This window comes from Salmo salar, chromosome 15 (genome assembly GCF_965601325.2).
Source record: "Salmo salar chromosome 15, fSalSal1, whole genome shotgun sequence".
In the NCBI taxonomy this organism is placed as follows: Eukaryota; Metazoa; Chordata; class Actinopteri; order Salmoniformes; family Salmonidae; genus Salmo; species Salmo salar.
Genome location: NC_138305.1, coordinates 102,343,877 through 102,368,619, shown reverse-complemented (window position 1 = coordinate 102,368,619; position 24,743 = coordinate 102,343,877). Strand labels below are relative to the sequence as shown.

At 42.8% G+C, this 24,743-nt stretch overlaps 2 protein-coding genes across 2 annotated transcripts in view; one reads left to right on the top strand and one right to left on the bottom strand.

Annotated features, from left to right (window-relative positions):
* Positions 1-16,722, top strand: part of LOC106572725 (disco-interacting protein 2 homolog B-A) — a 141,165-nt gene extending 124,443 nt beyond the window's left edge. The window contains exons 35-37 of the mRNA XM_082962231.1: positions 7,058-7,232; positions 10,165-10,288; positions 12,443-16,722. Coding sequence (XP_082818357.1) covers positions 7,058-7,232; positions 10,165-10,288; positions 12,443-12,695 — 552 coding nt within the window. The 3' untranslated portion in view covers positions 12,696-16,722. The remainder of the gene's footprint in view (positions 1-7,057; positions 7,233-10,164; positions 10,289-12,442) is intronic.
* On the bottom strand, positions 13,148-24,686 carry si:dkey-9p24.5. The gene is made up of 6 exons (XM_014147158.3): positions 24,473-24,686; positions 19,991-20,228; positions 19,638-19,900; positions 19,291-19,436; positions 17,721-17,912; positions 13,148-13,246 (listed from the first exon to the last, which is right to left on the bottom strand). Exons 1-6 carry the CDS (start codon positions 24,567-24,569, stop codon positions 13,148-13,150), a joined length of 1,035 nt encoding a protein of 344 aa, XP_014002633.3. The 5' UTR covers positions 24,570-24,686.
* Between the last annotated feature and the right edge of the window lie 57 nt (positions 24,687-24,743).

Here is a 24,743-nt window from a genome sequence, read left to right as displayed (position 1 = left end):
ATGTTTGCGGTTTTTAATATGAGACTACCTAAGTCAAAGGGTGCCCCCCGGCCAGTAATTCGATCATGATTACTAAGTTTAGATAGTTTTTTTTTTTAGTGGACTTGGGCTAATTGACAGTCACTGACATAAGAGAAAACTGCTGATGCACAACCAAATTTTGAAATTGCACCTGGGGTATTCTACTATTCTACCTCTCAACAGTAAATTGAGACCATGACAAAGTTCTGATTTTATTATTTTTATAAATTAATATATATACAGTTGAAGTCGGAAGTTTACATACACTTAGGTTGGACTCATTAAAACTTGTTTTTCAACCACTCCACAAATGTATTGTTAACAAACTATAGTTTTGGCAAGTCGGTTAGGACATCTACTTTGTGCATGACAGAAATCATTTTTCCAACAATTGTTTACAGACAGATTATTTCACTTATAATTCAATGTATCACAATTCCAGTGGGTCAGAAGTTTACATACGCTAAGTTGACTGTGCCTTTAAACTGCTTGGAAAATTCCAGAAAATGATGTCATGGCGTTAGAAGCTTCTAATAGGCTAATTTACATAATTTGAGTCAATTGGAGGTGTACCTGTGGATGTATTTCAAGGCCTACCTTCAAACTCAGTGCCTCTTTGCTTGACATCATGGGAAAATCTAAAGAAATCAGCCAAGACCTCAGAAAAATTGTAGACCTCCACAAGTATGGTTCATCTTTTGGAGCAATTTCCAAACGCCTGAAGGTACCACGTTCATCTGTACAAACAATATTACGCAAGTATAAACAGCCGTCATACCGCTCAGGAAGGAGTCGCATTCTGTCTCCTAGAGATGAACGTACTTTGGTGCGAAAAGTGCAACTCAATCCCAGAACAACAGCAGAGGACCTTGTGAAGATGCTGGAGGAAACCGGTACAAATGTATCTATATCCACAGTAAAACAAGTCCTATATCGATATAACCTGAAAGGCCACAAGGAAGAAGCCACTGCTCCAAAAACGCCATAAAAACGCCAGACTACGGTTTGCAACTGCACATGGGGACAAATATCGTACTTTTTGGAGAAATGTCCTCTGGTCTGATGAAACAAAAATAGAAATGTTTGGCCATAATGACCATCGTTATGTTTGGAGGAAAAAGGGGGAGGCTTTCGAGCCGAAGAAAACCATCCCAACCGTGAAGCACGGGTGTGGCAGCATCATGTTGTGGGGGTGCTTTGCTGCAGGAGGGACTGGTGCACTTGACAAAATAGATGGCATCATGAAGCAGGAAAATTATGTGGATATATTGAAGCAACATCTCAAGACATCAGTCAGGAAGTTAAAGTTTGGTTGCAAATGGGTTTTACAAATGGACAAAGACATTTTACATTTACATTTAAGTCATTTAGCAGACGCTCTTATCCAGAGCGACTTACAAATTGGAAAGACCCCAAGCATACTTCCAAAGTTGTGGCAAAATGGCTTAAGGACAACAAAGTCAAGGTATTGGAGTGGCCATCACAAAGCCCTGACCTCAATCCTATAGAAAATGTGTGGGCAGAACTGAAAAAGCATGTGCGAGCAAGGAGGCCTACAAACCTGACTCAGTTACACCAGGTCTGTCAGGAGGAATGGGCCAAAATTCACCCAACTTATTGTGGGAAGCTTGTGGAAGGTTACCAAAAATGTTTGACCCAAGTTAAACAATTCTATAAGAGGTTTTAAAGGCAATGCTACCAAATACTAATTTTGATTTATTTTTATTTAACCTTTATTTAACCAGGTAGGCAAGTTGAGAACAAGTTCTCATTTACAATTGCGACCTGGCCAAGATAAAGCAAGCAGTTTGACACATACAACAACACAGAGTTACACATGGAGTAAAACAAACATACAGTCAAAAATATAGTAGAAAAATAAGCAAATGAGGTGAGATAAGGGAGGTAAAGGCAAAAAAGGCCATGGTGGCGAAGTAAATACAATATAGCAAGTAAAACACTGGAATGGTAGATTTGCGGTGGAAGAAAGTGCAAAGTAGAAATAGAAATAATGGGGTGCAAAGGAGCAAAATAAATAAATAAATACAGTAGGGGAAGAGGTAGTTGTTTGTGCTAAATTATAGATGGGCTATGTACAGGTGCAGTGATCTGTGAGCTGCTCTGACAGCTGGTGCTTAAAGCTAGTGAGGGAGATAAGTGTTTCCAGTTTTAGAGATTTTTGTAGTTCGTTCCAGTCATTTAGCAGCAGAGAACTGGAAGGAGAGGCGGCCGAAGGAGGAATTGGCTTTGGGGGTGACCAGAGAGATATACAGTGAGGGGAAAAAAGTATTTGATCCCCTGCTGATTTTGTACGTTTGCCCACTGACAAAGAAATTATCAGCCTATAATTTTAATGGTAGATTTATTTGAACAATGCGAGACAGAATAACAACAAAAAAATCCAGAAAAACGCATGTCAAAAACGTTATAAATTGATTTGCATTTTAATGAGGGAAATAAGTATTTGACCCCCTCTCAATCAGAAATATTTCTGGCTCCCAGGTGTCTTTTATACAGGTAACGAGCTGAGATTAGGAGCACCCTCTTCTTACCTGTAAAAAGACACCTGTCCACAGAAGCAATCAATCAATCAGATTCCAAACTCTCCACCATGGCCAAGAAACCAGGGAGCTCTCCAAGGATGTCAGGGACAAGATTGTAGACCTACACAAGGCTGGAATGGGCTACAAGACCATCGCCAAGCAGCTTGGTGAGAAGGTGACAACAGTTGGTGCGATTATTCACAAATGGAAGAAACACAAAATAACTGTCAATCTCCCTCGGCCTGGGGCTCCATGCAAGATCTCATCTCGTGGAGTTGCAATGATCATGAGAACGATGAGGAATCAGCTCAGAACTACACGGGAGGATCTTGTCAATGATCTCAAGGCAGCTTGGACCATAGTCACCAAGAAAACAATTGGTAACACACTACGCCGTGAATGACTGAAATCCTGCAGCGCCCGCAAGGTCCCCCTTCTCAAGAAAGCACATATACATGCCCGTCTGAAGTTTGCCAATGAACATCTAAATGATTCAGAGGACAACTGGTGAAAGTGTTGTGGTCAGATGAGACCAAAATGGAGCTCTTTGGCATCAACTCAACTCGCCGTGTTTGGAGGAGGAGGAATGCTGCCTATGACCCCAAGAACACCATCCCCACCGTCAAACATGGAGGTGGAAACATTATGTTTTGGGGGTGTTTTTCTGCTAAGGGGACAGGACAACTTCACCGCATCAAAGGGACGATTGCCAACAAGAGCGTACAGGTCGCAGTGGTGGGTAGTATATGGGGCTTTGGTGACAAAACGGATGGCACTGTGATAGACTGCATCCAATTTATTGAGTAGGGTATCGGAGGCTATTTTGTAAATGACATCGCCGAAGTCGAGGATCGGTAGGATGGTCAGTTTTACGAGGGAATGTTTGGCAGCATAAGTGAAAGATGCTTTGATGCAAAATAGGAAGCCAATTCTAGATTTAACTTTGGATTGGAGATGTGAGTGTATGTAAACTTCTGACCCACTGGGAATGTGATGAAAGAAATAAAAGCTGAAATAAATAATTCTCTCTACTATTATTCTGACATTTCACATTCTTAAAATAAAGTGGTGATCCTAACTGACCTAAGACAGGGAATCTTTACTAGGATTAAATGTCAGGAAACTGGAAACTGAGTTTAAATGTTTTTTTTTTTTTTTACCTTTATTAACTAGGCAAGTCAGTTAAGAACAAATTTTTATTTTCAATCACGGCCTAGGAGCTGCCTTGTTCAGAGGCAGAACGACAGATTTTTACGTTGTCAGCTCGGGGATTCAATCTTGCAACCTTCCGGTTACTAGTCCAACGCTCTAACCACTAGGCTACCCTGCGGTGTATGTAAAGTAACGACTTCAACTGTGTATGTGTGTGTGTATGTATGTATGTATGTATGTATGTATGTATGTATGTATGTATGTATGTATGTATGTGTATATATATATATATATATGTTGTCGTGTCTTTGGCATCATCAAAACTGAAGACATATTTATCAAATAACTCTCTGTAATTATTATTACGCGATTAACCTGATTAATCATGTAACTGTAATTAACTAGGAAGTCGGGGCACCAAGGAAAATATTCAGATTACATTACTTTCAGATATTTTAATATCTGATCAATTAGTCTTCGAATTAATGACTTATTTACCTCACGTCAGTCTCATTCCAAATGTCGTAAATTGTTGGTTATCTGCACAAACCCAGTGTTCACTATGAGTCATCCATACATCAATTGTCTTATAATCATTTATTTACTAACTAAGTAATTCACGGAAATGCATAACAAACAGTAGATCTCGTTACAAAGAAATGATAGGAGAATGTGCCCTAGTGGGCTAAACCGGCATGGCGGCTTGTTAGACAAAAGGGGGGGTCAACTGAGAAGGCACTACAGAGTTGATAATTATAACAATTGAAATGCTAAACCTTTGCACATGAACACTCACTCATTCGGAAACAACTGCAATCAATATATATATTTATGCTCCGTGTGTCGTCGGGATCTCTGTTGAAAAGTTTGTTTCTGTTGGAGAGTCTGTCCGCCCTCTCTCTCTCTGTCGTGGTTAGAATGGATAGTTCAGAGTGACATTCATTCATGTCGTTATAGAATAGCTGTTTTCGGCGGTTGTCAGTCTTCCCGTTCAATGATACCGAATTCCTAGCTGCGGACTAGTAATTAATATCAAAGACTTGTTCTTATTCTGTCGGTATCGATAGTCTAAGAGTTTAACCACGTGGTATGGTTAAAGTGTAGAAAGAGGAATGCTGGTCTCCAACCTTTAGCCATCTCGTAATTGAGGTAAGCTCGGTCTGGTGATAGAAATCCTAAGTGGGGGTTTTATTTGGAAGAGCAGAAAAGGGCCTGTCCCATGACACCAGACCATAACTGTGCTCATGGGCGGTCCTCGAATTTAGTTAACCTCTTGGGGCTATGTGGGACGCTAGCGTGCCACCCGTGGTGCACCCTATCAACAGCAGGTGCATTTCAAGAACGGCAAATTTGAAACCAAATAAATGTCAAAATTCAAATTTTTCAAACATACAACTATCTTACACCCTTTGAAAGATAAACATCTCCTTAATCTAACCACGTTGTCCGATTTCAAAAAGGTTTTACGGCGAAAGCATAAAGTTAGATTATGTTAGGAGAGTACATTGACAATAGCTGTGTGTAATGTTTTGTCAATTCAAAGACAGGCGTCACCAAAACCATAAAACCAGCTAAAATGATGCACTAACCTTTGACAATCTCCATCAGATGACACTCCTAGGACATTATGTTAGACAATGCATGCATTTTTAGTTCTATCAAGTTCATATTTATATCCAAAAATAGCGTTTTACTATGGCGTTGATGTTCAGGAAATCGTTTCCCTTCAATAACCGGCAGTCAAGTCAGCACCACAAATTAAATAATTAAAATTAGAAAACATTGGTAAAATATTATATTGTCATTTAAAGAATTATAGATTTACATCTCTTGAACGCAATCGACTTGCCAGATTTAAAAATAACCTTACTGGGAAATCACACTTTGCAATAATCTGAGCACTGCGCCCAGAAAAATACGCTTTGCGATACAGACAAACGGCCATGTTGGAGAGATCTAAAATCGAAAATACTATGTAAATAATCCATTACCTTTGATTCTCTTCATCAGATGTCACTTCCAGGAATCCCAGGTCCATAACGAATGTAGTTTTGTTCAAAAAAGCTCATCATTTATGTCCAAAAAGCTCAGTGTTGTTAGCACATGATCTAAGCCCGCCGGACTTCACTTCATGAACGAGGGGAAAAAATATATTTACGTTCGTTCAAACATGTCAAACGTTGTATAGCATAAATCATTAGTGCCTTTTTTAACCAGAACATGAATAATATTCAAGGTGGACGAATGCATTCTCTTTTAAAACGTATTGGAACGAGGGTACCCAACATGACCTCGCGCGCCAGAGTCTAATCGGCCATCACCGTTCCAAGGCTCTTGTTCGGTCAGATCTCACAGTAGAAGACTCAAAACACTTTGTAAAGGCTGGTGACATCTAGTGGAAGCAATAGGAAGTGCCAAAACATTAATCAGCCCCTGTGTGTTTCAATGGTATAGGCTTAAAGGTAATTCAACACATCAGGTATCCACTTCCTGTCAGAATCTGTCTCAGGGTTTTGCCTGCCAAATGAGTTCTGTTATACTCACAGACACCATTCAAACAGTTTTAGAAACTTTAGGGTGTTTTCTATCCATATATAATAAGTATATGCATATTCTAGTTACTGGGTAGGATTAGTAACCAGATTAAATCGGGTAAGTTTTTTTTATCCAGCCGTGAAAATACTGCCCCCTAACCCCAACAGGTTAAGACTCCAAAGGGAATTGGAGTTTCCTTCATTAAACAGTCCAAAATCACATTACACAATTTCACAAACAGTTCCATCCTTATTCATTCATTTTATACAACCATTTAGATGTAAGTCTCATACCTGAGACTCTTCTATAAACATGATTATGGTAATGTGGCCGTATTGTCTCTCATGAGTTTCACAAAATTGTACTAAACGGACCAGTTTGTAGCTGGATTCTTCACCGATCTCTTATACCTTCTCCAGAACCTGAATATTGTTCAGTTGTCAAGTTCTGTGAGGTAGAAGAATTCCTTTGTTTGGTCTATGAAAACTCACTCTCTCTCTATACTGGGGCCATGAGGCAGGATCTTCTCATAGGAATTTACGACCTCTTCTGACCACAGCAGCCTGGGTGTGGGAGACAGGGGTAGGGGGATGGTGCATAGAAAACCCAAAGAGGGCAACGTCATGACAATGTATATGTATGTATGTGTGTATATATATATATATATATATAAGTATGTATGTATGTATGTGTGTGTGTAAGAAAATATGTTTTTGTGTGGAATTGATCAGAGGGCCTTCAAAAGGGGGGCCACCTGTTTCCCATCCCTGATGTAGAGTATGATAAAACCCTCTCTCTCTGTTTAGATCTGGGTTCAGAGTCCCCACAGTTCCAGTGGCTACTACACCATCTATGGAGAGGAGAGCTTGCAGGCGGACCACTTCAACACGCGGCTGAGCTTCGGGGAGCCCCACACCCTGTGGGCTAGGACGGGATACCTGGGCTTTGTCAAGAGGACCGAGCTACTGGGGTCCACCGGAGGTTAGAGACCCTTCTAATGTAACCATCCTAGCATTTAGCATGTTATGGACTCTCCCAAGTCATATCTTTCTTGGGATTGTGGTCATTCTAACCCCCACTGGTTGCTACACCAAACCAATCTGAAGACTTGTTCTTAGTCGTACAAGGCATGTTCATTCTGTTTTAGGATCATCTCACCAAATGTCATTTATGCAGGTGAAAGGGGGTAGATTGGTCTATGCTAAACTACAGGACTGGTTTGCTAGCACAGACTGGAATATGTTCCGGGATGCTTTCCGATGGCATTGAGGAGTACACCACATCAGTCACTGGCTTCATCAATAAGTGCATCGATGACGTCGTCCCCACTGACTGTACGTACATACCCCAACCAGAAGTCATTGATTACAGGCAACAGTCGCACTGAGCTAAAGTGTAGTGCTGCCGCTTTCAACGAGCGGGATTCTAACCCGGAAGCTTATAAGAAATCCTGCTATGCCCTCTGACGAACCATCAAACAGGCAAAGCATCAATACAGGATGAAGATCGAATCGTACTACACCGGCTCTGACGCTCTTCGGATGAGGCAGGGCTTGCAAACTATTACAGACTACAAAGGCAAGCACAGCCACGAGCTGCCCAGTGACAAAAACCTACCAGATGAGCTAAATAACTTCTATGCTCCCTTCCAGGCAAGTAACACTGAAACATGCATGAGAGCATCAGCTGTTCCGGACGACTGTGTGATCACGCTCTCCACCGCCGTTGTGAGTAAGACCTTTAAAGAGGTCAACATTCACAAGGCAATACTGCCAGACGGATTACCAGGACGTGTACTCCGAGCATGCACTGACCAACTGGCAAAAGTGTCTTCACTGACATTTCCAACCTCTCCCTGTCTGTCTGTAATACCAAAATGTTTCAAGCAGACCACCATAGTCCCAGTGCCCAAGAACACTAAGGTAACCTGCCTAAATTACTACCGACCTGTAGCACTCACGTCTGTAGCCATGAAATGCTTTGAAAGGCTGGTCATGGCTCACATCAACACCATCATCCCAGAAACCCTAGACGCACTCCAATTTGCATACCGCCCCAACAGATCCACAGATGATGCAATCTCAGTTGCACTCCACACTGCCCTTTCACACCGGGACTAAAGGAACACCGATGTGAGAATGCTATTCATTGACTACAGCTCAGCATTCAACACCATTGTGCCCTCAAAGCTCATCACTAAGCTAAGGACCCTGGGACTAAACACCTCCCTCTGCAACTGGATCCTGGACTTCCCGACGGGCCGCTCCCAGATGGTAAGGGTAGGTAACAACACATCCGCCACGCTGATCCTCAACACTGGGGCCCCTCGGGTGCGTGCTCATCCCCTCCTGTGCTCCCTGTTCACTCATGACTGCACGGCAAGGCACGACTCCAGCACCATCATTAAGTTTGCCGATGACAACAGTGATGAGACAGCCTATCAGGAGGAGGTCGGAGACCTGACCGTGTGGTGCAAGGTCAACAACTTCTCCCTCAACGTGATCAAGACAAAGGAGATGATTGTGGACTACAAGAAAAGGAGGACCGAGCATGCCCCCATTCTCATCAACGGGGCTGTATTGGAGCAGCTTGAGAGCTTCAAGTTCCTTGGCGTCCACATCACCAACAAACTAACATGGTCCAAGCACACCAAGACAGTCGTGAAGAGGGCACAACAAAACCTATTCCCCTTCAGGAGACTGAAAAGATTTGGCATGGGTCCTCAGATCCTCAAAAGGTTTTACAGCTGCACCATCGAGAGCATCCTGACGGATTGCGTCACTGCCTGGTATGGCAACTGCTCAGCCTCTGACCGCAAGGCACTACAGAGGGGCCAAGCTTCCTGCCACCCAGGACCTCTATATCAGGCAGTGTCAGAGGAAGGCCCTAAATATTGTCAAGACTCCAGCCACCCTAGTCGTAGACTGTTCTCTCTGCTACCGCACGGCAAGCAGTACCGGAGCGCCAGGTCTAGGTCCAAGATGCATCTACCCCCAAGCCATAAGACTGCTGAACATCTAATCAAATGGCTACCCAGACTATTTGCATTGCTCCCTTCTACGCTGTTGGTACTCCTGTTATTATCTATGCATAGTCATTTTAATTACTCTACCTACATGTACATATTACCTTGACACCGGTGCCCCCGCACATTGACTCTGTACCGGTACCCCCTGTATATAGCCTCGCTATAGTTATTTTACTGCTGCTCTTTAATTATTTGTTATTTTTATCTATTTTTTGTGGTATTTTCTTTAAACTGCATTGTTGGTTAAGGGCTTGTAAGTAAGCATTTCACTGTAAGGTCTACTACACCTGTTGTATTTGGCGCGCTTGACAAATACATTTTGATTTGATTGTGCACTAAAACCAACCTGATTTTTAAAGGTCAAGTGCAGTCAAAAATGTTATTTTTCTGTGTTTTTTGTAAATGTATTTTATTTTATTATCACATACACCAGATAGGTGCAGTGGACGAGGTTGAAATAATACTGTGATAATTATGATAATACCCTTTTAGTGTAGGAGCTGTTTGAAAATATTTCCTGAAATTTCAGCCTGGTTTGGTGGGATGGAGCTTTGGCCTACCTGGTGACATCACTAGGCGCTAAATAGGGTTGAAACTCTTTCTTATTGGTCTATTAACCAATCTGCCAATAACAGCTAGTTTTCAGTTTTCCCCTCCCCACTCAGACCACTCCCAGACAGTCCTAGCAAAATTGCTCTTTGCTATGAAGCTATTTTTGTTTAACCATTTTAATTGAAAGCAATCACATGAAGGTACTTAATTGTTACCCGGAAATGATTTGATATTGAGATAAAAGCAGCACAATTGGATGTTGGGTTTCTAAGCGGTCTGTGTTGATGACAAATCTATTTTCACTCCTGATCCATCTGCCTGCCTTCCCTTCAGATCGTCATGACGCTCTGTTTGTGGTGGGCCAGCTGGATGAGACGTTGGAGCTCAGGGGGCTTCGCTACCACCCCATCGACATCGAGACCTCTGTGTCCCGGGCACACCGCAGCATCGCTGAGAGGTGAGATACTGTTGTCTGCTCAGACACACACAGTACATACATGCTTCACTAGGTGTATTGTAACCTGATGTGACTGTTTTGTGGTCTGTACCAGAACTGTGTTTGATATATACTGTATCTAGTATAAACCCACATGTTTGGTTTCCTTGGTGTTGAGAAAGAACTGGAAGGATACACCAGCACTGTGCTCTAACCCACTGAACCTTTGGAACCAGTTGAATGTTGAACTTGATGAATGACTGACTGAATTGGTGCCGGTCATTCTCTCTGTCTCCACAGTGCTGTGTTCATGTGGACCACTGAATGTTAACATGATGGATGACTGTCTCTCTCTCTCCACAGTGCTGTGTTCACGTGGACCACTGAATGTTAACTTGATGGATGACTGTCTCCTCTCTCTCTCTCTCTCCACAGTGCTGTGTTCACGTGGACCACTAAATGTTAACATGATGGATGACTGTCTCTCTCTCTCTCTCTCCACAGTGCTGTGTTCACGTGGACCACTGAATGTTAACATGATGGATGACTGTCTCTCTCTCTCCACAGTGCTGTGTTCACGTGGACCACTGAATGTTAACATGATGGATGACTGTCTCTCTCTCTCTCTCTCTCTCCACAGTGCTGTGTTCACGTGGACCACTGAATGTTAACATGATGGATGACTGTCTCTCTCTCTCTCTCTCTCTCTCTCTCTCTCTCCACAGTGCTGTGTTCACATGGACCACTGAATGTTAACTTGATGGATGACTGTCTCTCTCTCTCCACAGTGCTGTGTTCACGTGGACCACTGAATGTTAACATGATGGATGACTGTCTCTCTCTCTCTCTCCACAGTGCTGTGTTCACGTGGACCACTGAATGTTAACATGATGGATGACTGTCTCTCTCTCTCTCTCTCTCTCTCTCTCTCCACAGTGCTGTGTTCACATGGACCACTGAATGTTAACTTGATGGATGACTGTCTCTCTCTCTCCACAGTGCTGTGTTCACATGGACCACTGAATGTTAACATGATGGATGACTGTCTCTCTCTCTCTCTCTCTCTCTCTCTCTCCACAGTGCTGTGTTCACATGGACCACTGAATGTTAACTTGATGGATGACTGTCTCTCTCTCTCTCTCTCTCTCTCTCTCTCCACAGTGCTGTGTTCACATGGACCACTGAATGTTAACTTGATGGATGACTGTCTCTCTCTCTCCACAGTGCTGTGTTCACATGGACCACTGAATGTTAACTTGATGGATGACTGTCTCTCTCTCTCCACAGTGCTGTGTTCACGTGGACCACTGAATGTTAACATGATGGATGACTGTCTCTCTCTCTCTCTCTCTCTCTCTCTCTCTCTCTCCACAGTGCTGTGTTCACATGGACCACTGAATGTTAACTTGATGGATGACTGTCTCTCTCTCTCCACAGTGCTGTGTTCACATGGACCACTGAATGTTAACATGATGGATGACTGTCTCTCTCTCTCTCTCTCTCTCTCTCTCTCTCTCCACAGTGCTGTGTTCACATGGACCACTGAATGTTAACTTGATGGATGACTGTCTCTCTCTCTCCACAGTGCTGTGTTCACGTGGACCACTGAATGTTAACATGATGGATGACTGTCTCTCTCTCTCTCTCTCTCTCTCTCTCTCTCCACAGTGCTGTGTTCACGTGGACCACTGAATGTTAACATGATGGATGACTGTCTCTCTCTCTCCACAGTGCTGTGTTCACGTGGACCACTGAATGTTAACATGATGGATGACTGTCTCTCTCTCTCTCTCTCTCTCCACAGTGCTGTGTTCACGTGGACCACTGAATGTTAACATGATGGATGACTGTCTCTCTCTCTCTCTCTCTCTCTCTCTCTCCACAGTGCTGTGTTCACATGGACCACTGAATGTTAACATGATGGATGACTGTCTCTCTCTCTCTCTCTCTCTCTCTCTCTCCACAGTGCTGTGTTCACATGGACCACTGAATGTTAACATGATGGATGACTGTCTCTCTCTCTCTCTCTCTCTCTCTCTCTCTCCACAGTGCTGTGTTCACATGGACCACTGAATGTTAACTTGATGGATGACTGTCTCTCTCTCTCCACAGTGCTGTGTTCACATGGACCACTGAATGTTAACTTGATGGATGACTGTCTCTCTCTCTCCACAGTGCTGTGTTCACGTGGACCAACCTCCTGGTGGTAGTGGCAGAGCTGGCCGGGTCTGAGCAGGAGGCCCTGGACTTGGTGCCTCTGGTGACCAACGTGGTTCTGGAGGAGCACCACCTGATTGTGGGCGTGGTGGTCGTTGTTGACCCGGGGGTCATCCCCATCAACTCCCGGGGAGAGAAGCAGAGGATGCACCTCCGGGACTCGTTCCTGGCCGACCAGCTGGACCCCATCTACGTGGCCTATAACATGTGAGATGTGAGGAGGGCCCAGGCCCCATTCACACTGGGGTGGAGGCTGGCTATGGGGGTCCACTGGGGTGGAGGCTGGCTATGGGGTTCCACTGGGATGGAGGCTGGCTATGGGGGTCCACTGGGGTGGAGGCTGGCTATGGGGTTCCACTGGGATGGAGGCTGGCTATGGGGTTCCACTGGGATGGAGGCTGGCTATGGGGGTCCACTGGGATGGAGGCTGGCTATGGGGGTCCACTGGGGTGGAGGCTGGCTATGGGGGTCCACTGGGATGGAGGCTGGCTATGGGGGTCCACTGGGATGGAGGCTGGCTATGGGGGTCCACTGGGATGGAGGCTGGCTATGTGGGTCCACTGGGATGGAGGCTGGCTATGGGGGTCCACTGGGATGGAGGCTGGCTATGGGGGTCCACTGGGATGGAGGCTGGCTATGGGGTTCCACTGGGATGGAGGCTGGCTATGGGGGTCCACTGGGATGGAGGCTGGCTATGTGGGTCCACTGGGGTGGAGGCTGGCTATGGGGGTCCACTGGGATGGAGGCTAGGGTATAGAGGCTCTGAGAGGGAGACGCTAGACACAGAGAGGGGGCTGGGGGGTGGACCGCTCCTCCCAAGAACGGACCACTCACTCACTCACTCACTCATCTGGCAGTGGGACAGGGTGGCAAGACAGGGCAGGAGTAGCATTGGTGGATGGGCTTGGGCTTGGTTTAGCCATCCTGTTCCAGTAATTCCTGCCCCAGTGTTCTTTCTCTCTCGGCCAGAGTCTACTCTCTATGAAACAGAGACTGTTTATTAAGGCTGTGGGTGGGAGTGAAGTTAGAGCACGTCTGTCTGCATGGGGTTTTGCTGCTTCTTACTGGTGCTTATCCAACCACTCCCTGCCTCCCACTGACAGAGTAGGAAGATGATTGGTTTCTCCTCTTTGATTGACACTTGGGTCCACCTATCAAGTAGATGTTTGCCAATACCCTCATCCACTGTCTCTCCCCTTTTTCTCCCCGACTGCTCCTAACAATGATTTTATCCCCAGACATTATTATTGTGGATCTTGTTTTCTAGAAGAAAATAGAGTAGAGGTGTGTTTCTCATAGCAATCCATTCCCTGGTTCAGCCTGTACCCTCCTCTCTCAGCCTGTACCCTCCTCTCTCAGCCTGTACCCTCCTCTCTCAGCCTGTACCCTCCTCTCTCAGCCTGTACCCTCCTCTCTCCTGAGTGGTCCACAGTCCGTCATGTTGGTCAGGATAGGACTGTGGAGTCAACGTGACGAGCTGGAAGCTTCCCCCCATGCACTTTAACCTTTCCTTGTCCTCCCAAATCTGTTTATGCCGTCTGGCCAACTCCTCATGAGACAATGACCAAAGGATTTGGAAAGACCTGGGACCATGTGTATTGTACGTCCCAAATGGCAACCTATTCCCTATATAGTGGGCCTTGGCCTTGGCCAAAAGTAGTCCACTAAATAGGGTGCTATTTGAGACGCAACCTATATGTCCCCTGGATTGTCGATGGGAGACTCTGACCTCGACTCACTTCCATTTTTCTTCAAGAAACGCAGAACTAAACAATATCACAAACAATACAATAGCAGCAGTAAGTACAGCCGACTGAGACAGACAAACGCCTGCACCTCAGTAGCTGTACTAACTGCTGAGCTGGGATTCATCGGCCATCTTACGTGTCTGTCCCATAGATCTAGGTTTGTTTTTTTACACTTTACTGCTATGTTAAAAGCTTTTAGATGTGCTAGAAGAATTCACTTTTAAAACACACTTGTCATTGGTATGGAATGAAAAAGATGTGCAACATAAACATACCAGCAGCAAACTCGCACAACAGAACAGACAATGGGGACAATATTTGAAGGTCTTGATGTATGAGCAGGAATCGTTCTCTCATCGGTCATGTAAATAAAATGGACTCCTGTTTAACTGTAATGCTGTTTTATGGGGTCAGGGTTATATGTATGTACGGACATACGACTAAACTGCTGTAGATATTTATCTTTACACAACTGTATTTATCGTCATTATTTAAATATCTAGCAAGCACAAAATACTGGTAATATGGAACAATAAACTTGACTTCTGATTAACTTGCTGGCTGACTTGATATCATGGAGGCTCCTCTGCTGAATCACTATCTTAGCTTGAATAAGTATCAAGTCAGTCAGCTACTGGCCTCTGTCACAGGCTTTCAGATGGCAAAGCCTTGGTGTCCGTGGCTAGTCAATTGCTAGGCTTGTTTGTTGATTGTGGAGTGCCCACTGAGTCACCATGGGGAATCTATAACTCACTAGCTTCACATGAGGGTACATCTGGGATGTCGGAAGACTGCTGTGCCTTTAAATGCGGAAGACACATTTCAGTTGAATTCATTCAGTTGTACAACTGACTAGGTATCCCCTTTCCCTTTGTTTTGTGCCATCATGAAACGTGACATCTTCATAAATCAAGGACTTGGTGAATTACCAAACCCAGTTGGCAGTGGGTATAAGATGAGGACAAATTCTTGCCTTATAAAACCTGTGGAACTTGTAATACTTTTACTGTTTTTATTTGTGAAAGGTTTGAATGGAATTATTCTGATTGTATTATGACTAGATAAGGGATTGTGAAGGGTAAGATGTTGAACGTATAGGGTATATTTTAGAGGTCAAAAATTGTATAACTGGTGTTACTGTGTACATTGAAATTATGAACTTATTCTTTGTTCATAAAACTTGACTGATCGTTCATACTTGACAGCAAATTTCTGCATCACAGACTTAATCGTAGGCTAAGTAACACATTGCAAAATTAAAGGAAGCGTATCATATGGTTTGGCAGGTGGTAACAATTTGCACTTTTCCATATCATTACTGGTGTGTGTGATCGTATGGTTTAAATGGTGACATCGTTTGCCTTTCCTTGTAGAAAAAAAGTTTAATTTCCCTTTTTAATTAAATGAACATCAAAATATTGAACAATATTTTTGTTCCAAAATGCCAGCTTCTTTTTTGTTGATTGGCCTATTTTATGTCATTCACTGTAATGTAATTTTTTGGGGACATCACAAGGATCCAGCCTAGCATCAAACAATTTTTATTCCATCCATCCAAATGAGAAATTCATTATTTAAATGATTGTAATGTTTTTCATGCAAGATTAACTATCCTACATTTAACAGCACAACTCGGTGCCAAAACAAAAGCCTTGTTTGATTTAGGAAGTTGTTAAAACTACTTGAATGACAAACATTGTAACTTAAGTCCATCTTTAGAGTAAAGTTAAATTTAATGATTTAATGTTGAACATATTTTTGGGACTATTCTGTGGTATTTGGCTTTCTTGCCAAGCTGCTACTGTATCATTCCACCTTTGCATGTTTAAATCATCATCTTAAAGTGGTGTGACCATAGAAGTAGGAGGAATTTACCACTGTGTGAGCGGTTCCAAGCCCGTTCTACCCAATCTAATTCTATGGGTGTGACAACATGTTGTCCTGCCATACAGTCATTAGACACATTGGTGCTATCCAAAACTGGAAATAAGGGAAAAGTTTTTTCAAGAATCTATCCATGGACAAACCTAGCTTGAGTTCCAGCCTATTTGTACTATTGTGCCAGCTCCAATTGGCAAAATCACAAACAGGTATGGGACCAGGCTAGGACAAACGATCAGGATTGCCAATATTTCCATATATTTTGTAATAAACACTGTGCCAATTCCAGTAAACTGAAAACAATAAAGGATGTTAAGGTTTTGGTCTATTGTAAGCACAATGTACTGTACTTGTGTAGTGATAAAACAATATATTTCAGATGATTAATGTTATTTGTAAACCTCAAGGGCCCAAAATATATATACCTCAAGGCTGTTCACTATGCATAAATGCTGTACAAGATCTTTTCAATATAGTCAGTGATGCAATGAGTTACAACTCAGAGGCAAACATGTCCTATTTGACCAGCGTTCTGTCATGTTGTCAATGGGGATCATTTGTTTTCTATTTGGTTTAGCAAAATGAAACAATAAAAATCTGCTTTTGTCAGCATGTGTCTGCTCTGTGATCTGTAAAGCAACTAGTCTCTTTTCACAGCCGCTGGTCTCTGCTACAGTCTCTCCCACTTGATGTCCGATTGGTGTTACGACCTGACAGTCACTTCATTTTGAGCATCAACAGCCTGTGACAGAGGCCAACATCGCTGAATGACTAGAAGTGTTGAAAAGAGATGCTGTGGAGGAGACTAATGAAAAGAGATGCTGTGGCGGAGACTAATGAAAAGAGATGCTGTGGCGGAGACTAATGAAAAGAGATGCTGTGGCGGAGACTAATGAAAAGAGATGCTGTGGCGGAGACTAATGAAAAGAGATGCTGTGGCGGAGACTAATGAAAAGAGATGCTGTGGCGGAGACTAATGAAAAGATGAGGAAAATGACATTTTTCTCAGCTGAATGTCCTAGTGTTTTCTAGATCTCTTGGCTTCAGCTTTTCACAACATTTTCAGGCAAGTTACATTTTGGTATGAGTATATGTGGGGGGGTAAAGTCTACTTAATTTGTGTCATCTGAGATATCAAAGACAAGGCAACCCAATGTTCTACAATCTGCATCAACAACAAAAGTCATTACGTACAGTAGCATCTACCCTGATGTTGCATGGCAAACATTTGACTGTCTACTATTCACCCCACCCCTCCAAGCCTGGTGTCTATGGCGCTGCTCCCTGCCACCAGGGGTGTCCTACCCATGGGGGGCTGAGTCAGTCAGTCATGCCTTCAGGTACATCGCCTTACTCTGCCTGACTTTTGGTAAGTGTGTGGGGGGGTGTCACCTTCATTTGTGTCATCTGAGATAAAGCTTAACAGCGCTCAAAATCCTTGGCTCCATACTTTTATTTATAGTATCATGTTTAGTTAAAAATATTTAGACTGCTCTCAAATTAAATTAATAAATAAAATGTCACCAATGTAACTGGTGTGGAAACTGTCAAATCACCATCTTCGCTAAGCTGGAAAGCAAAAAGCACACAAATGGCCAAAGAGCGACCGTGAATTGGTGCACGGATGGGGGGGCGCTGTCCCCAACTTCTCTTTGAATCCAGTAGAAATGATTGCTCACTTTGAGGTAAATGTTGGGTCGCCGAGGCACGCCACAGTCCTTGGTATACACCCGCACCCCATAGACGTAGTAGCGGTTGTTTGCAGGCATGAAGCAGCTCACAGGGCCCCCAAGATTCATCTGAGGAAAAACAAGCGATAAGCAAACATTTAAACTTAACAACTACTTTGTGACTTGAGATTCATGTTCTTTCAGGAGGTGATTTTCTTAGAATATTCATTATAACATGGATTTTTACAACATAAATTAACCAAAAATATAAACACAACAATTTCAAAGATTTTACTGAGTTACAGTTCATATAAGGAAATCAGTCAATTGAAATAAATGAGGCCCTAATCTATAGATTTCACATGACTGGGAATACTGATATGCATCTGTTGGTCACAGATACCGTACCTTTAAAAAATAAGGTAGGGGCGTAGATAAAAAATCCAGTCAGTATCTGGTGTGACCACCATTTGCCTCATGCAGTGTGACATCCCCTTTGCATAGAGTTGATCAGGCTGTGGAATGTTGTCCCACTCCTCTTCAATGGTTATGCAAAGTTGCTGAATATTGGCAGGAACTGTCGTACACATCGATCCAGAGCATCCCAAACATGCTCAATGGGTGACATGTCTGGTGATTTTTGCAGACTATGGAAGAACTAGGACACTTTCAGCTTCCAGGAATTGTGTACAGATTCTTGTGACATGGGGCTGTGCATTATCATGCTGAAAACATGAGGATGAATGGCACGACAATGGACCTCAGGATCTCGTCACAGTATCTCTGTGCATTCAATTTGCCATCAATAAAATGCAATTTTGTTTGTTGTCCATAGCTTATGCCTGCCCATACCATAACCCCACTTCCTCCATGGGGCACTTTGTTCACAACGTTGACATCAGCAAACCGCCATACATGTGGTCTGCGGTTGTGAGGCCGTACTGTCAAATTCTTTAAAACGACGGAGGCGGCTTATGGTAGAGAAATAAAAATGCAATTATCTGGCAACAGCTCTGGTGGACATTCCTGCCATCAGCATGCCAATAGCACAGTCCCTCAACTTGAGACATCTGTAGCATTACGTTGTGTGACAACAACTGGACAGTTTAGAGTTGCCTTTTGTTGTCCCCAGCACAATGTGCACCTGTATAATGATCATGTTGTGTTATCAGCTTCTTGATATACCACACCTGTCAGGTGGATCGATTTATCTTGGCTAAAGAAATGCTCACTAACAGGGATGTAAACAAATGTGTGCACAACATTTGAGATCTTTTTGTGCATATGGGACATTTCTGAGATGTTTCAAGAGCTGAAATAAAAGAACACTTTATATTTTGCTTTTATATTTTTGTCTAACTGACATGTTATCTAAAATGTCAGAGATTAAACAAAATGTAGGATATGTCTGTGTCCCTAATGACACCCCAGGGCTCTGGTCAAAAGGGGTGCCATTTGGGACACATCTCTTGTCTGAATGTAATGGGTTGTATCGGCCTCTGTTTACCTCACAACCATCAGGACCACCCATGCCACTGGGATGAGACATACAAAACATGTCCCTAGCCACTTTGTAGTTCCACCAGGTAGGCATGTTACACCTGGGATTGCCAATTTTCTTCACTTCTGCTTCTTGTAAAATGCTGGTGTTTGCTGTCAAAGAGCAAATAGGTTAACCGTAATTTGTGTTAAAGGCTTACACACTATAATATTTTAGTTTTTAATGCACTGAGTATACAAAACATTAAGGACACCTGCTCTTCCCATGACCATCATTTCAAGCCCCCTACAGTAGGCTATATGGCCAGCTCTACTTTGACGACGTAAAGCGTGTCATTTTGTTGTAAGACTTACCATTGGGCCCTGCATAGCCTGTGATGTGGCAGATACCATACTGATGTTCTTCAACATTGGAATTATCTGGGATGCAAATTCCATCCACAAAGGTGTTGAATACAAGGGGGGGTTTCAACTTCAGAAGTGCAATGTTGTATCGCAGTGTGATAGGATTAAAACGTTTGTGCGGGACTATCCTCTCAATTTGTAATTCCTGTGTGTTCGCGTCATTGTGGTTTGCATCCGTGGTCCCAGCTTTGACTATCAGGTTGCTTGAAAGGCTGCAACAAAAAGGGCAAAGAAAAGTTTTGGGAAAAAGACAACTGCTAAAGTAGCTAAACGGCAGATTTAATATATGCTGTGGTATATACCGATGCTGTGGTGCATGAACACATACGGCAGCTGTCAGTATCCAGTCCTGGCTGATGATGGCTCCTCCACAGTGATGCTGAAAAGGATCTGCTGCGGTCGGACGGTGCATGATGGAGACTTGCCATGGCCAAATACTAGGGTCAATTGGAGTGCCACCAACGAACCGACCACCACCATAATCATCATAGTCAAATGGCATCATCGTTGATGGTCTCTCTGGTCTGTTTCCACAATTCACTAAAGAAGACAAGAACCACAATCCTGAGTTTGTGCTTCAGCCTAATGGCCAGCCACACCATTTGAAGTAGAGGTCGATCGATTATGATTTTTCAACGCCGATACCAATTATTGGAGGCCCAAAAAAAGCCGATACCGATTCATCGGCCAATTTTTATTTATTTTTTAATTTGTAATATTGACAATTACAACAATACTGAATGAACACTTATTTTAACTTAATATAATACATCAATAAAATCCATTTAGCCTCAAATAAATAATGAAACATGTTCAATTTGGTTTAAATAATGCAAAAACAAAGTGTTGGAGAAGAAAGTAAAAGTCAATATGTGCCATGTAAAAATGCTAACGTTTAAGTTCCTTGCTCAGAACATGAGAACATGTGAAAGCTGGTGGTTCCTTTTAACATGAGTCTTCAATATTCTCAGGTAAGAAGTTTTAGGTTGTAGTTATTATAGGAATTATAGGACTATTTCTCTCTATACCATTTGTATTTCATATACCTTTGACTATTGGATGTTCTTATAGGCACTTTAGTATTGCCAGTGTAACAGTATAGCTTCCGTCCCTCTCCTCGCCCCTACCTGGGCTCAAACCAGGATCACATCGACAACAGCCACCCTCGAAGCATTGTTACCCATCACTCCACCAAAGTCGCGGCCCTTGCAGAGCAAGGGGAACAACTACTCCAAGTCTCAGAGCGAGTGACGTCACCGATTGAAACGCTATTAGCGCGCACCCCGCTAACTAGCTAGCCATTTCACATCGGTTACACCAGCCTAACCTCGGGAGTTGATAGGCTTGAAGTCATAAACAGCTCAATGCTTGAAGCACAGCGAAGAGCTGTTGGCAAACGCACGAAAGTGCTGTTTGAATGAATGCTTACGAGCCTGCTGCTGCCTACCACCGCTCAGTCAGACTGCTCTATCAATTATCAAATCATAGACTTAATTATAACATAATAACACACAGAAATACGAGCCTTTGGTCATTAATATGGTCGAATCCGGAAACTATCATTTCGAAAACAAAACGTTTATTCTTTCAGTGAAATACGGAACCGTTCCGTATTTTATCTAACGGGTGGCATCCCTAAGTCTAAATATTTCTGTTACATTGTGCAACCTTCAGTGTTATGTCATAATTATGTACAATTCTGGCAAATTAATTACGGTCTCTGTTAGGAATAAATGGACTTCACACAGTTCGCAACGAGCCAGGCGGCCCAAACTGCTGCATATACCCTGACTCTGCTTGCACGGAACGCAAGAGAAGTGACACAATTTCCCTTATTATAAGAAATTCATGTTAGCAGGCAATATTAACTAAATATGCAGGTTTAAAAATATATACTTGTGTATTGATTTTAAAGAAAGGCATTGATGTTTATGGTTAGGTACACATTGGTGCAGCGACAGTGCTAAATCATCACCAGTTTGGCGAAGTAGGCTGTGATTCGATGACAAATTAACAGGCACCTCATCGATTATATGCAACCCTGCTAGATAAACTAGTAATATCATCAACCATGTGTAGTTAACTAGTGATAATGTTAATTGATTGTTTTTATAAGATAAGTTTAATGCTAGCTAGCAACTTACTTTGGCTTCTTGCTGCCCTCGCATAACAGGTAGTCAGCCTGCCACACAGGCTCCTCGTGGAGTGCAATGTAAGGCAGGTGGTTAGAGCGTTGGACTATTAACCGGAAGGTTGCAAAAACGAATTCCCGAGCTGACACGGTACAAATCTGTCGTTCTGCCCCTGAACAAGGCAGTTAACCCACAATCGATGTTGAAAAAATACCGATTTCCGATTGTTATGAAAACTTGAAATCAGCCCTAATTAATCGGCCATTCCGATTAATCGGTCGACCTCTAATTTGAAGACATGAATACTTGGTACATAAAGCTGATGGGGCTGGGGAAATGTTACCACAGAAGTAGGCCTAGCTTGACTGACAATCCATGATCAAGTTATTTCTTGATTAAGACTCCTGTTTATGGCAACAAAAACATAAATACCAGCATTAGGATTAGGCTAGCTATGACAGATAGCTACGTCAGTTTCGCTGAGTCACTTATAGATTTAGAAAATGTCCACGCAATGTGGAAATTTGTCTTTGGCTTCACCACACAAAAACCAGGATTAATACACCCACCATGATGAGCACATCATTCTCCAGATCAAAGTACAAAAGTGATATTGTACTTCTGCAGTTCTAAGTTCCTATGTGCATTATTGGTCTAAAACCATGATCATCATGAAGAGATCCTCATTTAAAATACATCAATGGTCAAAGACATTCATCATCAACATTAACAAGACTGAAGGGCACCTTGTCATCTACGTGATTTTAGTCATTAATATGTGCATCGTGGTTCGAGACCATCAACGTCTCCCCCTCAAGCTGAAGGCCAACTTGAGCCATATCATCAGCATATTTTGAATAGGCTAAAACACTGTATTGAATCATGATTTCGTTTGTATACGCATTAAATAATACAGGTGCATAAGAGTGTATACAGTTGAAGTCGGAAGTTTACATACACCTTAGCCAAATACATTTAAACTCAGTTTTTCACAATTCCTGACATTTAATCCTAGTAAAGATTCCCTGTCTTAGGTCAGTTAGGATCACCACTTCATTTTAAGAATGTGAAATGTCAGAATAATAGTAGAGAGATTTATTTATTTCAGCTTGTATTTCTTTCATCACATTCCCAGTGGGTCAGAAGTTTACATACACTCAATTAGTATTTGGTAGCATTGCCTTTAAATTTTTTAACTTGGGTCAAACGTTTCAGGTAGCCTTCCACAAGCATCCCACAATAAGTTTGGTGAATTTTGGCCCATTCCTCCTGACAGAGCTGGTGTAACTGAGTCAGGTTTGTAGGCCTCCTTGCTCGCACACACTTTTTCAGTTCTGCCCACAAATTTTCTATGGGATTGAGGTCAGGGCTTTGTGATGGCCACTCCAATACCTTGACTTTGTTGTCCTTAAGCCATTTTGCCACAACTTTGGAAGTATGCTTGGGGTCTTTGTCCATTTGGAAGACCCATTTGCGACCAAGCTTTAACTTCCTGACTGATGTCTTGAGATGTTGCTTCAATATATTCACATAATTTTCCTGCCTCATGATGCCATCTATTTTGTGAAGTGCACCAGTCCCTCCTGCAGTAAAGCACCCCCACAACATGATGCTGCCACCCCCGTGCTTCACGGTTGGGATGGTGTTCTTCGACTTGCAAGCCTCCCCCTTTTTCCTCCAAACATAACAATGGTCATTATGGCCAAACAGTTCTATTTTTGTTTCATCAGACCAGAGGACATTTCTCCAAAAAGTATGTTCTTTGTCCCCATGTACAGTTGCAAACCGTAGTCTGGCTATTTTATGGCAGTTTTGGAGCAGTGTCTTCTTCCTTGCTGAGCGGCCTTTCAGGTTATGTCAATATAGGACTCGTTTTACTGTGGATATAGATACTTTTGTACCTGTTTCCTCCAGCATCTTCACAAAGTCCTTTGTTCTGGGATTTATTAGCACTTTTCACACAAAAGTACGTTCATCTCTAGGGGACAAAACGCGTCTCCTTCCTGAGCGGTATGACGGCTGCGTGGTCCCATGGTGTTTATACTTGCGTAATATTGTTTGTACAGATGAATGTGCTACCTTCAGGCGTTTGGAAATTGCTCCCAAGAATGAACCAGACTTGTGGAGGTCTACAATTTTTTTTCTGAGGTCTTGGCTGATTTCTTTTGATTTTCCCATGATGTCAAGCAAAGAGGCACTGAGTTTGAAGGTAGGCCTTGAAATACATCCACAGGTACACCTCCAATTGACTCAAATTATGTAAATTAGCCTATCAGAAGCTTCTAACGCCATGACATCATTTTCTGAAATTTTCCAAGCTGTTTAAAGGCACAGTCAACTTAGTGTATGTAAACTTCTGACCCACTGGAATTGTGACAAAGTGAATTATAAGTGAAATAATCTGTCTGTAAACAATTGTTGGAAAAAGTATTTGTGTCATTTACAAAGTAGATGTCCTAACCGACTTGCCAAAACTATAGTTTGTTAACAAGAAATGCGTGGAGTGGTTGAAAAACAGGTTTTAATGACTCCAACCTAAGTGTATGTAAAGTTCCGACAGTTCCGACTTCAACTGTATATAATACACCGAGTATAATACAGGTATATCAGCCAAGAAATGTTTGTTTACTAAACGCTGTGCTAGCTACTCACGGTCCGCTGTAACATGTTCCTCCAAAGTGGCCAAATACAAGATAACACAAACTCCTGCGATGCCTATCAAAATGAACAATTTGGCACAGGAGTTCATCTTAGCAAAGTAGGTTAGCCAGATTGTGCTAGCTATCTGGCTCAACCAGGCGTTCGCTAACTAGCTAGCTAGCTACATTGACAAACTGCTACGAGAAGTCTTTATTCAAACGGTCAAAAACTGTTACATTTGATGACGCACTACCAACATTGGTCGTTGACTGAGCGCCACACA

Excerpts from the sequence above, each read along its gene's own strand:
- si:dkey-9p24.5 (XM_014147158.3), bottom strand. The coding sequence starts at position 24,569 with ATGAACTCCTGTGCCAAATTGTTCATTTTGATAGGCATCGCAGGAGTT. Across the intron at positions 19,437-19,637 it reads AGGCTATGCAGGGCCCAATG|CAAACACCAGCATTTTACAA; the intron begins GTAAGTCTTACA and ends GCTCTTTGACAG. Across the intron at positions 17,913-19,290 it reads GTGGTCCTGATGGTTGTGAG|ATGAATCTTGGGGGCCCTGT; the intron begins GTAAACAGAGGC and ends GTTTTTCCTCAG.